This window comes from Buteo buteo, chromosome 3, assembly GCF_964188355.1.
Source record: "Buteo buteo chromosome 3, bButBut1.hap1.1, whole genome shotgun sequence".
In the NCBI taxonomy this organism is placed as follows: Eukaryota; Metazoa; Chordata; class Aves; order Accipitriformes; family Accipitridae; genus Buteo; species Buteo buteo.
The window spans coordinates 28,152,988-28,166,994 of record NC_134173.1 but is presented as its reverse complement, the minus strand read 5'-3'; the positions used below and the strand labels follow the sequence as shown (position 1 = coordinate 28,166,994).

General features: G+C 43.1%; 1 protein-coding gene across 11 annotated transcripts in view; it reads left to right on the top strand.

The window, feature by feature from the left end:
- Window positions 1–9,776: 9,776 nt before the first annotated feature.
- The window catches only part of ZNF521 (zinc finger protein 521), a 232,457-nt gene continuing 228,226 nt past the window's right edge, over window positions 9,777–14,007 (top strand). Inside the window, exons 1-2 of one of the 11 annotated variants that reach the window (XM_075023166.1) lie at window positions 9,777–9,977; window positions 11,047–11,101. In XM_075023166.1, the coding sequence (XP_074879267.1) occupies window positions 9,792–9,977; window positions 11,047–11,101 (241 nt within the window). In that variant the 5' untranslated portion in view covers window positions 9,777–9,791. Of the gene's footprint in view, window positions 9,978–11,046; window positions 11,102–12,275; window positions 12,338–14,007 lie in introns of those variants that run through there. The other 10 variants (XM_075023168.1, XM_075023173.1, XM_075023169.1 and 7 more) reach the window with 10 other exon arrangements.

The window sequence follows — 14,007 nt, the reverse complement described above, 5'->3', positions numbered from 1 at the left end:
AAGCGAGGCATACAATTCTTTTTCTTGCCATACAAATATCAGGAAATTGTTACCAATGTACCCCGTCCACATTAGGTAATTGGGCTGCTAACATTCAGGAAGAGATTCTTGCTTATTGGCTATTCAGTCATTGTGCGAACATGAGTAAAAATTACGATTTTTTTGAAGAATGTGGACTCCGTGTGATTCTGTCCTCATGGAGGCTTTGTAAAGGGTGCTAATTTCCACGAACTATGCTTTATTTGTCTTTGTCTTAGCTACTTCTTTCAATGCCTTTATTCTCTAGGGGTCATGTCATTGTCTTCTGAAATCTTGAAAGATCTTGCTTATGTATAAAAAGTGGCTTTTTACGAAATGCACAATTTCAGAAATTAAAGCTATTCAAGGCACCTTCTTCTTCCAGGGCAGTAAATTGTTTGTGATAATTTCTGTGTATTTTTCCTTTTCCAATTTCATGTATGTAAAAATAATGGAAAGAGACAACATCAAATTAAGCAAAAGTATTGCTCAATGTTCATTCAGAGGGCCTGAGATTTGAGACATTTTAATAGATGACACAAGATTCTCATGTTTTTTACTGTGTAACATCCTTTTAAGTTGTTGAAGTCTTATCTCCATGTAAAAATTCTCTTCTGAATATGCCCTTTTTTTAAATTTTGCTGACTAGAGACAAAAGATTTTAAGATAGTTGCCAGAATATTTTCCAGTCATACAAATTCTTAAGATTAAGTAAGTCCTTGATTCTGTAGTAGAATACAGGCTTTGCCTACAGTGTCCAAGTGGTTGAGGGTCTTTGCAGAGCTACAGGCATCCAACTGCATTGCCAACTCTTGCTGGCCTGAGGCTTCTATCAAAAGCAAATATGAATTTGCATTTATGTTGTTCCAGAGTCTTATTTCTCTTGCAAGAGGGGAAAGAAAAGAGGTCACATTTCGATGAAGGTGTGAATACTTCCTCATGGTATCACGTGGTACAAATTGATTGGAGGTAGTTCCCCTCACCTATTTTGGGGCTCGACCGTGACAAAAGATTTGTTTCCATTGATATTAGTAAGACTGTTCATCTGAATATGGTCTGATAAATACTACAGAACATCCTCCAAATGCTTTATGGAAGATTGCATTTCTTCTATGAGGGCCCAATCCTCCTCTTTGGTGTAATGTTTACTCTCTGGCTTTTCTAGGAGGGAGCAGAATTAGCTTACAACAAAACCTGAAAAACACACTCTGATACAGGTTCTTTGAAACAAAAAGATATTTTGAAACATACGGTTGATCCTGGCATCCTGACAATGTGTTTTAAGTTGTAAAAAGCCACTACAATGCATTGAAATGATGATGATGATGAATTTCAGTCCTACAGAGAAATGGCTAATGGATAATACATATCACTGAGAAACTTTTAAATCCACAAGCTCCGTTTCTAGATTTCTCTCTGTTAAAAGAAAAGTCATTTAAGCAAGTGATTCTTCTTTTTAACACCCCAAGCCCCTGGAATATTGTCTTTATGGATACACTTCAGAGTTCAGCTAAAAGATCATATTGCTTTAAAATGGGCATAGTAAAACCAAGCATGCCTGGAGGAGAATTTGTAAGCACAATTATGTTTGCCATAGAGTTGCTAGGTCAGTGGGCGGTATACGATGCACCCATCTTTCTAGGAGCAGTAGGATTTCCTGCTGTTTTTTTCAGTAGTGACCTAGAAGGAGGTTAATGATTCCAAAGAATGACTTTTCCCTTAGGGAAAATTTAATCTTCTGACCTTTTTCTCTATCTGTCCATTCCTTTTAAGTCACAGACCCCCTTCATTTAGCTTACATCAAGCTGTTTTATTTTCTTCAAAAACATGGTTGAAGTGATTGCTTTTGCTTTCATTTAACCCTTGAACTGGATGCATTTCCAAACTAAATCATTGCCCAGAATACGGAGTTGCTTGTAAGCATTTCTTTCAGATTTCTATATTTGTCTTAAATGTGATTGTCAACCCTCAGAATCACTTTGACAACTGACTAACTTCGAAAATGCATGCCTTTAATGTACTCTTGCAATCATCTCCGAGAGTTGCTTTAGAAAAAGAACATGACAGGAATAAAGCAGCTACTGGAATTTTTTTTTTTTTTTTTTTTTTTGAGTTCTATCAAAATGCTGATGGAACCAGAGTACTACAAAAGGAAATTTTATTTAAAATATGTTCGCCAAGCCCATCATGCCATTTGGGGGATTAAATTTGAGCTCCTAAAAAATATCAGCATTGCACAGTCAAACTGTTGGAGTGTTTTGCTTTGTCTGAACTGTGCAGACGCTATTGAATCAGATTTGTTGTCGGAATACTGTAAAATAAAATTGTAATTACTTTATTATTCTCCAAGGTGTTGACTCCGGGGTACAAGGAGTTCTGGAGGGTAACTGGAAACAGAAACTGCCTTGTGCTCGAAGCTGTCAACTTCCTTTTACTCTGCAGCAGACACTGTTTTTGTCTGTATTGTATTACACGCAGTTATTGCCAACATAATAATTCATGAATATTCCTTCATTTTCAGAATTATAATTAATGCTGGATTTTGACATTATGACAAAGTAGGGCGGCTCAGCAGCAGAAACATTCAGCCCTAAGAACAAAGGAATTGCCATATTGGAGCAGACCAGTGGTCCATCTAGTCTGGTATGTCTCTGCCTCTCACACCGGCCAATGCCTGAGGCTGCCGAGGAAGGCATAACCCCCCCCTAACGCACCTAATTGCAATACTATACCACAGAGGGAAATTTCTTTTCGACCCCAGCTGGTGATCAGCTTATGCCCTGAAGTATGAGGATTGATAGCCCTTATAATTTTTATTCTAGCTAGTGTGGCTGCAGATGCTATACTTAATCAAATAAATGTCTAATACTTTGGTGAAGCTAAGTAAGGGCTAAATACTCTTATCTCTTGGGAAAAATCCCAAGGAAGGAAAAAGTGCTGAGAAATTCCACAAGGAGAATCACATCAAGTTCCCACTGCTTTCTCCCCTCTCAGGGGAGTACAGTTTGCATGCTTCTGGAGAGGCTGGCAGGGCTGGAAAGGACGTCAAGTAGCAGCACAGTCCTAGGCTTCATAGGGGAGTCGGGCTCCAAGTTCGGCCGCTCTTTCCTCCTCCTTCATTCTGTCCCTTAGCCCAGACCAAGAGAGTTGTTTAGATTGAGGAGTGGGAGTTAGGGAGACCTATAGCAGCAGTTACTTGGACTTCTGCCTGAAAAAGCAATGGTTTTAGAGGGGAAACCATGTTGCATAGGACGGCTGTTTCTCAGGTCTTCCTTTGCAACCTGAGATGCCCTTTCACCAAACCTGCATATCCCTGGCCATGTGCTTTTTGTGTGGACGAGCAGCTGAAGAGTCTCAGGGAACTGGAGGACATGACAAAGAATTAGTCCTCCTCTTTTCATTTGCTTCTGGGTTTGTTTTCTAATCTTTCCCCCCTCTCTCCCCCCTTTTTTTTCTTTTTTTTTTTTTAGCAATTGCCCCAAAGCTGTTTTCCTCAATCCTATGCAGCAGCAATAAATCCCATAATTTAACTACATATTCTGATGAAAAAAGCTTCTCCATATATTTATTTAAATGTGCTTCCCACTTATTTTTTGCAAAACGCAAGAGAACAGACAGGAACACCTGAGCTCTTCTGAAAAGACTGAATTTTATGCAGTCCTAAAACTCCTCATCCTCTTCATGTTTCTAAATTAAATGATCTCTTCTTTTAAATCTGCCTTCTAACTCGGTCCCGTCCCCTGTTTCATTAATCATGTTTACTGCACTTCTCTGTATGTTTCCTTGGTTTGCTGTGTCTTGCCTATAATACACAGACTAAAATACAACAGAATGTCCAGAAATGCAGCTTTTACTCATGAAATCACATAGTAATATTTTATGTTCAACCATCTTTTTTGTTCTTAGTGTATCTGAGTGTCTTCCCCATTTTTCTATGTTTTCTAAGCTCCTGCAATATGCTGGATAGCATTTTCAGGGAATGATGACTGATTTTCCCGTGCTAATTAATAGCCATCAGTTCTTGAAAATATTTTCCAGCATGCATTTCCTTGGCATCAGTTTGTTTAATTTTACATGCCATCGTGTCACCATTTTATCTTAGTTCACTGGCTTGCCCTGGAATTTCTTCAAGTTTTGCCTAAATTCAGTTAACTTAATAAACAGCCAAACACTCCCATGAATTTTCCTGTTTAGAGCAATGGACATTGGGTCTAAATAACAGAAAGCAGGCTGTGACTGTTGTAGTAAAAACAAATTTTACTATCTCTATTTCAGAAGCTTTTTTTTTCAAGATTGCTAATGAATAAGTTGAACAAAACCATCTTTATTGCCGCTATTGATCCCAGGGGCAATTCAGAGTTAACCTCTTTCTCTGCTTTAACTGACCACCAATTCTTCTGCAGTACCTAGAGAAAGACATGCTGTCTAGTCATCTAAATGCAGCTCTGGAACCTGGGTGCTTATGAACTGGAGTCCTGGTTCTGACACAGCTTGCTTTTACAATTATAGGTAAGTTACTTCACCTCTAAAATAAACAGCTCATTAGGAAGTTGTGATAATCTGCCAGTGTTTATAAAATGCTTTCAGAGGGCAAAATTCCAATTGTTCTGATGTTTCAGGTTTTGCTTTCCATCTTTTATCCAGTTTTTACACCATAGATGGACTTTAATTCTGGAGCTGCTATGTTTTCCTTGCCAGAGACCTTACCTTAAGCTTTTGGAAACACTAAATAAATTGTATCTTCTGGTTCTACTTTATTGATTACTTAATTAACTCTTTCCTGTAGTTCTAGGAGGGTTGAGAGAATGGAGGTAGAAGCATTGCAGCTTTTCCTTGCTATCTGTGTGCCTAAGCGTATTATTTTTACTGATTCTCTGAATAGTTTCCTAGTACTAAAGTAAGACTTACTGGTTTATAATTCCCAGGATCATCATTAGCACTTTTTTAAGAGATGGGTACAACCTTGGCCACTCTCCAGTCCTCTGGTACGGTAGCTGTTTTTAATGATAAATTACATATTTTTGTTAGCAGCTCACTTGCATTGGTCTTCAGTTCCTTCAGCGCTCTCGGATGAATACCATCTGGTCCTACTGATTGATTGCAGTTTAATTTCTCGGGTTGATCCATCACCTTTTCTGATATTCCTATTTCTGATAGAATCTCACTTTTAACACCTAAAAAGAATAAAGCCTGCATAGTGTTGCATTCTCTTAGTTAAAAAAACAGTGGGAAGAAGCTGTTTGGCTCTTTTTTTTTTCTTTTTGTATTTTTGATTGCCTAATGCAGCTAAGCATAAGGAAAAAGAAATTGACAGCAAATACCTTTTTTTTTGTTTATAATTTTTTTTTTTTATTATTAAAAAAACCCTAAAGATGTGTCAGAGATTTGTTAGGGGATGATAGTGTCAGAAGCCCAGAATTTCAATTTAATTTATATTTTCTATTAATAGTGAATTGTACTTTTCAGTGGACTGCTGTGGAAAAACTGCCAAGGGAAGAATATATAACATTTTGGGGGATTTCAGTGTTATTTGCTATGGCTGAGCAGAAGAATAAAGATGTACTTATATTGCCTATAGTACTAGAATCTAGAACAGAAAAAGAAATCAGAAGGCAAGCTTCTGCAATGGAATAGCTCACTGACAAGCAAGCAAATAGAGAAAAACAAAACTATTACCATACTTACAGGAAAACAGAGCAAGAAAGAAAAGTATCATAATTAGTGTCAGTTGGTAGAATATATCTCAACTCTGCATATTTCTCTATGCACGTCCCCACTCTTCCCACATACTTATACAAATCTCTCCTCTGTCTGCCTGCTTTTATTATTCACAGTGCTCTCCGTCTAATTTACACTGTAAGCTCCTCAGGTAGGGACCTTGTCTCTTCATATGTTCATAATGTTTAATACATGCCAGTCAAACTGTTGAAATTATAATAACTGAGGGGTTTTTTTCATTCATTTTTCTTTCTTTCTTTTTTTTTTTTTTTTAAACAAATGGTAAGTTAAAATCAAAGGTAGTAATTAGTTTAAAACAGCCCTCAGAGGCAGTCCCAGAAAAAGTGACCTTTTGAGCTACAACCGAACTAACCAACTTTATTGTGTCTTGAGGTCAAGGCTCCTATTTCACATGACTTGAGGGTCTTTACGTGCATGCTACCCTGCAGTAAGCCACACAGAAAGTTATGATCAACTAGACTTTGCACTTCAGACATCTATTGAGGAATAGCAACAAGATTCAATTCAATCTGAGCCAAAAGTAATCCAGAACCAGGCTCAGGAATGCAATGGAAAATTCCTAAAAGATGGGAGATGAGATGAAAATATAACAAAAAAAATGACCAGAAGACTGGCTAATGCAAAGCAAGAACATTGGACTGATTTTGAGTGGGCTGGACCCTACAATTACAACTTTGTCACCACAGTTTGAAATCTATTAAAGGGATTTATGTTTTGCAGCTGACATTTAAAATTAAGGATTTACTGGTCTGGGAATGAATATTTCTTCTGCAATTAGTTTTTTGGGGGTCATATTTCATAAACTGCTTTTTTTTCTGTTTAATCTACTGTAGCAAGATTTTGTATTGATAGAACATTTGAAAAATGTAAATACAGAAATCATTTTATTCATTGTAAAGAGACTCCCATCATGAAATTGCTGTTGAGTTGCACCACGTAACATTTTCACTAGGTACCTAATATATTTCCCACTTGTGTATGCTATTAGGCTGGAGCAAGCAAAAGTGAGTGACATCTGATACTATGTAACTCATGCATCAGTAACAAACAGAGAGTTTTAATTCAAGATTTTTTGCTTCTCTTATATGTGGGCTTTTTAAATTTGCTTTCTGGAAATTTATACACGCATTTCTGTGTATTGCTAGAAGCCTATGAAAAGCTGCATGTTTTTCCACTCTTGTGCATTTACAGAGATGGATTAAACTTCACTGCAGCTGATTTTTTGAATTCTTGAACTGAAATTAATTACTGGGAAAAGGAAGGGTATTTTTCAAATTAGGACAGTAATTAATTTAAGACAGTTGTTTTCCTTTACCACTATTCTAACCCAGTCTTCTCAAAAACAAAGAAATAAAAAAGATCATATAATCATATTTACACAGTTCCTATTTAGCTGTCTTCTGTGTCGGAGCATTCATACGCAGCAGTAGGAAAGAAAATCAGGATATATAAATTAGAAGCTAGAGTATGATTTCTTAAAGGATGGCTCTATTACTAAGGAATAGCCCCACAGGAATCAGATGGCATTAGTGCCTGGAAACCTCAGGTTGTTATTTGTGCAGGTCTAACTGTGAAATGTAGCAGTTACAGGTCATCTTTGCGAAGGCATTATGCGTCCTGTTCAACTGTAACTTCATTTTGCCCAGTTCCAACCTAAACTGTTGCACACTTCTTCCACAGAGGGAGTGAGAAAGGATAGCTGAAGTAGTCTAAAAATATTTTAAGAAGTCAGTGCATACTCTCTGCTCCAGCTTGATTCTTCTGTGTTACACAGCAATGGAAATAAAAGGCAGTTATCGATGAGACTGGTCTGAGATGGCTTGGTACAGCCTTGTTTTTGTTGCATCTGTGTGCTTCCCGAAGCAAGGTAACTTCAGGGACAGAGTGTTTTGCACATTGGCAAAAGAGTCAATGCTGAACGCTGAACTAGTAAAAAAAAAAGAAGGATGCAAGCGCTTGGTTGTTTTGTGCCTCTCTGCGATGGGGAGAGGTGCAGGGGGGGAGAGACAGAGAGGGGGAATGAAGACAATATAAATGCATTTCTATTGGCCAAAACAGGGGGGGGGAAAGCCAGTATTTGAGCAAAAAGTGTAATAGGAGTGAGCACGGCAGAGTTGTTAGAGATGTGGGCAGAACACAGATCAGCGTGCAGAAAAGTAGGGAGAAGACCGACGGTGACCACCGAGTGCTAAAAACTTTAGAAACGCAGGCTGCTTTTCTGGTCTGCTCAAGAAGCCTGTTTTCATTCATGCAGAAGCATAGGTGTAGATTTTATCAGGACTTTGGGCTGGAGCACCCGCAGCTGTGGATTACAGATGCTTCCTGTCATGTATAAACACAATCATTATGTGAAAGCATGGCACCCACACGGCTACCTAAACAGCCATTCCTCTGGACTGAAGCGCTTTGTTCTCTTTGGAGTTATTTTTATGACTATGCGCAGGACTCTACCCAAAAGTTACTAGCAGCAGCCGTGTTTTTTTATGTCAATTAAATGGATTTTGTTACTTGTAAAATACATGTCCAAACACAACTCCATTCTTCAATCACAAAGTATGTTTTCTTAACACGCGGTGATATATAGCGACACTTGTTTGACTGACAGCATGAATGTAAACCATAGTAAATACCACCTGTAACTTTAAAACTGGTGAAGCTCAGTTAATAAAAATAAGAACATCAGAAAAAAAAAATCACAGGCTTTTGAATTACACTTCTGCTTTTAAATATCAGATTTCAGCATGGAAATGAGTTAACTCAGTGAAAGGACTTGGCTGGGTTAATGATGCTGTGTGTTAACATCTACATGTGTATGATGTCCCTCTCCCTTTCCAAGCAGAGTGAGATCGCCTGGATTTCCAAGCGCAGAGCAATGCTTTCTCCTCATTGCACTGTAGATACTGACACAGTTAATCATCCCGCTTAATTTATATTAAGCCTCCTATACAGCAAAATGTAGGTCCCAGCAGTTTTTAAGGTCCTCTGTTCATAGCTTCTGATGTACTGTATGTCATGTATATTCCCTCCAATCAATTAGTAAATAAATAAATACCCTTGCTCCGCAGAGTGAATCACAGAGCTGGTTCTTGTTGGGAGGAGGGGAGTCTTAGTAAACAAAGCTGTATCTGGAAAACAGTGCAATCAATTTTAGAAACAATTCTCCTGGTAATATATTATTTAGTTACCTAGAGTAGCACGTTTTCTTACCTCTCACAAAGAGCTTTCAAAAAGAAAAGTTATTTCGGGGGTTGCCAGCCCGCGGTAATTTAAGCGGCTTAGCATTTTAAAATAAAAGATGAGCGAGTTGTAAAAATATTCATTTTAAAATTATATTGGAAAATACTTCACCACCAGACTCAAAGAGACTTCCCTCCTCTTGAAAACAAAACAAAACTGCCTTTAAAGTTAATCCGTAATGAGTGAGACTTGGCAGGTCAGTTGCTTTACAAACAAAACCGCATCCAGCATCTCTAGGACAACCCGGGGGGGGGGGGGGGGGACAAAAAAAAACGAAAAGGGAAAAAAAGCCGTCGGCAACAATGCAACCCCAGCAATAAATCCCCTCTCGCTAGCTGCCTCTCAGCGCTGCCTGCCTTCCCTCCCGTACATCCATCCTACCAGAAGGGGGACCTTTCCCACTCTCAGTCGCGGCTCTGCCTTAATTTCTGAAGAGAAAAAGAGAGAGCAGAAGAGACCCGAGAAATCCGCTGTGTAGCTCTAATAACATTACAGCGGCGGCGTGTATGTATGTGTGTGAGCGGGGCGGCGGCGGGGATATATTTTTTTTCCCTCCCTCTGTCCCTTTCCCTCTTCTTTTTTTTATTTATTTATTCCCCCCCCCCCGCGCCAACCCTCTCCTCCCTCCCTCCCTCCCTCCTCCCTCCCTGCCTGCCTCTCCCCCTCCTCTCCCGCAGCAGCGGCGGCGGCGGCGGCTCCCGATCCGGGCGCGCGGCTCTGCCCGCCGCCTCCAGTCCGGGTCTTGGCGGCGGCCGCCGCCCTCCCCTCCTCCGCTCCCTCTCTCTCGCCTTTTAATCATGCCCCTCTGTCTGTGTGTGAGTGCAGGCAGGCTGACAATGATTTCCTCAGTGATTACGTACAGAGCGAGTCCCTGCGGGTTAGGGGCCCCCTCTGGAGCCATCCTGATGGCTTTGGGGGCCTTGCTTCCATTTTCCATTATTATGTGGACTACCGGAGCGACAGCGCAGTCCAAGACCTTGCAGGTTTGTGATGAGGAGGGAGCACACAGCACACTTCTCCTCCTCCTCCTCCCGCTCCCGGCTCTCCTCCTCTCGCCGCCGAGCCAGCCGTAGACTTTAGAGAGCAACATCCAGCTCCCAAAATCCAGGGCTGCTACCGCCGACCCGGCTCTTCGGGAAGAAGGGGGGAAGGAGGGGGGGAAAAAAAAAAAAAAAGAAAAAAAAAAATCCCACCCCAAAACAAGGGGCGCGGGGGGGGGGGGAGAGGGGGGAAACAAACAAAAAGCCCAAACAACAACAAAAACAAACAACAAAAAAAAAATTGGAGCTTTTTTTTTGTTGGAAAAAAATTAGTTTAGGGTATTTTATTTTTTTTTTTTTTGTTCCTAAAGGAAAGGAAGGGCTTTTTGTCGCTTTGCATCTTTTTTTTTTTTAAGTGATTTTTTGTTTCTTTCATTCCCTCCCCCCCACCCCCCATATATAACTGTCTTCACTCCGGCGGGCGATTTAAGGGGGGTGATTATATACAGAGATATATATTTTTGTGCAAGACCTTAATTGTTGTTTTTTTTTTCTTCGTTTTTTGCAAACTGCACAAAGAATCGGTTTGTAAACAAATCAAGAGGATTTTTAACACTTTTTTTTGCAAAGCAAATAAGAAAAGCAGATTATTTTCAGCAGGTTTTTTTTTAATTTATCCGCTTTTAATCGAATATGTAAATTCTTCAGTAAAAAGAAATTATTATATTAACGATCGGACTCCTTTCCCCTGTCTCACAGCATCTGGGGGGCTTTTTTTCCTTTTTTTTTTTTGTTTTTGTTTTGTTGAGGATTTTAAAGTATTCTGCCTGATTTGGTGCCTTTTTTTTGGGGGGGGGGGGGGAGTCGGGAAAGGGGGGAGGGGGGCTGAAAGCTTGGAAAGTTTTGGTTGCAGCTGCCTGGACAAGGCGCTGAGCCCCCCAGCCAGCCGCCGGCGGAGACAGGGAGGGAGGGCTGGAGCGAGGGAGCCGCCGGAGGAGCGCAAGTCTTGCAGGGTCTCCTCGGCTATAAGGAAGTGTAGTTTCTTATAGGGCTGAAATTGAAACAACTTCAGCTGTTTGCTTTTAGGATGTCTCGCCGCAAGCAAGCTAAACCAAGATCACTCAAAGGTAAGTACTACCCCCCTCCCTTTCCTTCCCCCTCCCCCGGCCCTCTCTCCCGTGAACGCCGCGGTGGGCAGCCCCAGCCCGGCTCCGCGGCGCTGCGCGGTTCCCTCCGCGCCCTCTCCGGCGGTGGCACTACCCCCCCCCCCCCCCAAGTAACCGCCCTCGCCGCTAACAACCCCAAAATAAAGATGGGGGGAGGGAGGGAGGGAAGAGAGACCCCGACCCGAAGCGGCCGGTGCTACCCGAACTCGCCGCGCCGGAAAAGTTGCCGCCGGCAGCCGCGGTGACAGCCCGCTGCGGCAGCTCCGCAGCCCGGCCCGCCTCCCTCCGCGGGCGCGGGCAGCAGCGCGGCGCCGCAGCCGCCCGCCAACAGCTGTGCTTTTTAAATAAATAATTAAAAAGTTGCGGGCTCCTTCCCCCCCCCCCCACCCCCGGCCTCTCCTTCCCCGCCCGGTTCCCGGCGAGGTCCTGTGCCGGCGGTCCCGGCGGGCGAGGGAAGTTTCGGGGCGCGCGCGGGGTGGGGGTGGGGCGGGCCGGGCCGAAGTTCCCCGCGCGGGGCCGGAGTTGGGGCTGTGGAGGAATGTGGCGCCGGCTGTCACGTGAAGCGGCCCCTCGCCGCCGAGGGGGCATGTGTGAGGGGCGGCGGCGGCGGGGGTTGGGGGGGGTTAAATACAGAAACACGCGCGCAAATACATAAATAAGGGGAGCGGGGCGGGGGAGCGCGCCCCGGAGCTCCAAGCCGCCGGGACTCGTCCCGGAGCCCCGGAGGGGGCGGTGTGTGTGTGGGGGGGAAGCCCGGCACCCGGAGGAGGACAAAGGGCGGCTTGTGCGGCTCTGGCGGGGCCGGCAGCGTCCCGGCCCGGGCGCCCCCTCCTCCCCCGCCCCGCACGGCCTGGCGCGGCCGCCCCCCGGCGGGCCCCTCGCCGCCGCCGCCGCCCCTCAGCCCCGCCGCGGTGCGGTGTGTCGCCCGCCCGCGCCTCGCGCGCCCCCCGAGGAGCGGGCAGCCGTTGGCCGCTCGCCCCCCCGCCCCGGAGTCGGGAGCCGTTGGCCGCCCCCCGAGGAGCCGGGAGCCGTTGGCCTCGGCGGGCGGGCAGGCAGGGGCTTCTCCCCGCCTGCGAGCGGGGAAGGAGGCTGAGGGTGGCTGTCACCTCAAATAAACATCTCTCTCTGGATGGGCGCGTTCCTCCCGGGTTGGTCTGTACATTGCAGTGAAGTTGAATAAAGCCTGGGTTGCGTCAGGTCAGAACATCTATAAGTTGTCTACTTTTGGGGGGGACGGGAAGGCGGGGGGAGAGGGAGAAAGGCCTGCGGATCCGAGGGCAACTTGTGCGGCCCGGGGGGCTGGCTGTGCCGGCAGCGCGGAGCCCGGGGAGCCCCCGGCAGGGGATGTGATCCTGAGCCGCTTCGTGGCTGACGGCAGGCCTTGTTTTCTTCTCGGCTGGGCTGGCGTACGCCAGGAGTTAAGTGCCTAGAAACCAGCGCAGTTACATAGTTAGAAAGCAGGAGCGGGGTCTGCTTTTATGGACTTGTACGGGAGGACCTGGCAAAAAACTGCGCTCCCTTCGCTTGAAACAACTCTTTCCAGGAGTTCCCTTTTCAAAGTCTTGCTGTTGACTTCACTGAGCTTTAGAGAAGGCTTTAAGTCTTTCTTCTTTTCTTTTTTTTTTTTTTTAAAAAAAACACCTCTCCAGATATTTTAAAAGGGAATAAAGGGTGCCTTGAATTTACTGCTTTACCTGCTGCTGCCGTCTGTATCTAGTTTACCGAAGTTTGTGCGGTTCAGTGGTGCTTTTGTTTGGCATCTTGTGAAGAACAAACGAGCTGCTCTTCCCTTACCTCTTAAAAATGATACTACAATGAAAGTTCTGTTGCTTGGGCATGCACTTATATTCCGAGCTTCCCAGGGAGGATTCACTTACCTGCGCATAAGAGTTTTAGAGCCAGTAGGAGAGCACTCAATTAGCTGTATATGCAAAAAGATGCTGGGAAACTTTAACTGAAGGTTAGTCGTAGACCTCCACGTATTTAAATGCAAAGGAATAAACGTTCAGAATTAATTGGCAAATAGAGAAAACTGTTCTCCTGTTAGGCATTGGACGTGTTTTACTTGTGGTTATTTGTTAGATGCATTACAGAGAGGAGGTTTGTTTCAAATATCTTCCTGTAAACATCACACTTAATTTAAAACAAAAGATACAGCTTCCATTTTATGTGGAGGTATGGGCTTTGCCTGCCTTATGTACCAGTAGCCAGAGAGTCCCTAAAATGAGAAAGCAGCAACATTGGACTATTCGGATGGAGCAGCTTGGGTTTGCTGACAATAAACTACTGACTTAAGAAAACCGCTTAATGTTCAGGATAGAGATGATAGAGATTTCTTTACAGTGTCTTATTTACTATTTTTCAACTAAAAACAGGCAGTAAATCAATCAATCATCATCTATAATTATTGCTGCAGTAATTACCTTTGGGGAGCAGGTTATCATTCTTGGTGGCCTTTGTTCAAATATCTTTTTCATTTTTCCTGTTTTATTTTTCTTGAATCATGTCAATTTTTGAGTGGCTTAATAGAATTCTGAAAGCAGTCCAACTTAGACTTCTGAAAGGGCTAATAACGCGATTCATCTGAGAAGTTGAAAGATGTTGCGTAGACATAGCATTTAAATTCATTGATAAGAGTCTGCCCATCAGTTATTACATCTTCATTTTTAGTGAACAAAAGCTGTAAGTAATGTTGCAAGGAGAATTTAAACTGTACCTCCAATGCAGCGTTTATTTAAATTCCTTATTTCTTAAGTATTACTGATTTAGTACAGTACAAAATATAGTTCTACAGTTTAAAAATAAACAGTATTTGAAATAGCTTCTCTGAAAAACTATTCTTTGAATGTATGTAAATGAGTTATTTA